We start from the raw sequence: 902 nt of genomic DNA, 5'->3' as shown, positions 1-902 counted from the left end.
CTGTAGATCTTGTTCTAAATATCAGTAAAAGTTCCTGTCCCTGTGCAATTTGAAATGCTGTAGATATGGATGTAAAATGCCCAAGGGGTCAGGATTCTACATAGCACGGTGGCCAAAACCCCATCTGATAAGCCCCCTGCTACAACACAGCCTCTAGCCTGCAAAGCTACCCGCTTAGGGTTCCTAGTAAAGGCAGGATTTTACACATAGAAGCACTCAGTGTGCCCTTATTGAGTGAAAGTCACATGCAGGTAGGTTAAAAGAGGAAGCAAGGAACTCTCAAATGTTGCTTAATTATGAGTGCGTTGACGGACAGCTGGCCCAGCTCTCACTGTGGCTTTTCTCCAAGTGGCCTGGGTTTTGCTCTTCTCCATGACCCACTGTGGCCTAGTGGGTCACACCTACCTCTGTCTCCGGGACCCAGAGGGCGTGTAACAAGTCATCCAGCCTCTCAAGTCCTGATTTCCTCTATGGTTATGGGGAGCTGCAGGGATGTCATCGGTTGCTATGCTGATAAGAGAGGGGATGTGTGGAGCTGCTAGGTAGGAAGCACTTAACCAGTGGCCCGGCCAGGCACTCTTTCTTTCCACAACCTATCCCCAGAGTCACAGAGACTGTCTGTGACTCGGTTTTAGGAGTCACAGACAGGTACACTCTGCGCTAGCGGAGTGGTTGGGCCGGGCCACGCACCCTCACCCGGAAGTGAGAAGGTTGGCTCTTTCTTCCCAGGGCCTCTGTCCAATCCTGAGGTCTTCAATTATGGGGTGGAAGGCTGTGAAGCCTACAAGAAGAGGGCTCTGACCAGCGACATCGTTGCAGAGCAGGAAGAGCTTCAGGAAGCTGATCTAGTGATATTTCAGGTGCGGTTTTCCTCTGATTATTACATTCAAAAGATTCCTCCT

General features: G+C 50.6%; 1 protein-coding gene across 1 annotated transcript in view; it reads left to right on the top strand.

Annotated features, from left to right (window-relative positions):
* NQO2 (NAD(P)H dehydrogenase, quinone 2) overlaps nucleotides 1–902 on the top strand; it is a gene marked incomplete at its 3' end in the record, with an annotated part of 25,381 nt that overhangs the window by 17,798 nt on the left and 6,681 nt on the right. Inside the window, 1 exon segment of the mRNA XM_008563526.1 lies at nucleotides 730–860. Coding sequence (XP_008561748.1) covers nucleotides 730–860 — 131 coding nt within the window.

This window comes from Galeopterus variegatus, unplaced genomic scaffold, assembly GCF_000696425.1.
Source record: "Galeopterus variegatus unplaced genomic scaffold, G_variegatus-3.0.2 Scaffold13903, whole genome shotgun sequence".
NCBI classification, from domain to species: Eukaryota; Metazoa; Chordata; class Mammalia; order Dermoptera; family Cynocephalidae; genus Galeopterus; species Galeopterus variegatus.
This window is presented reverse-complemented; position numbering and strand designations above follow the sequence as displayed.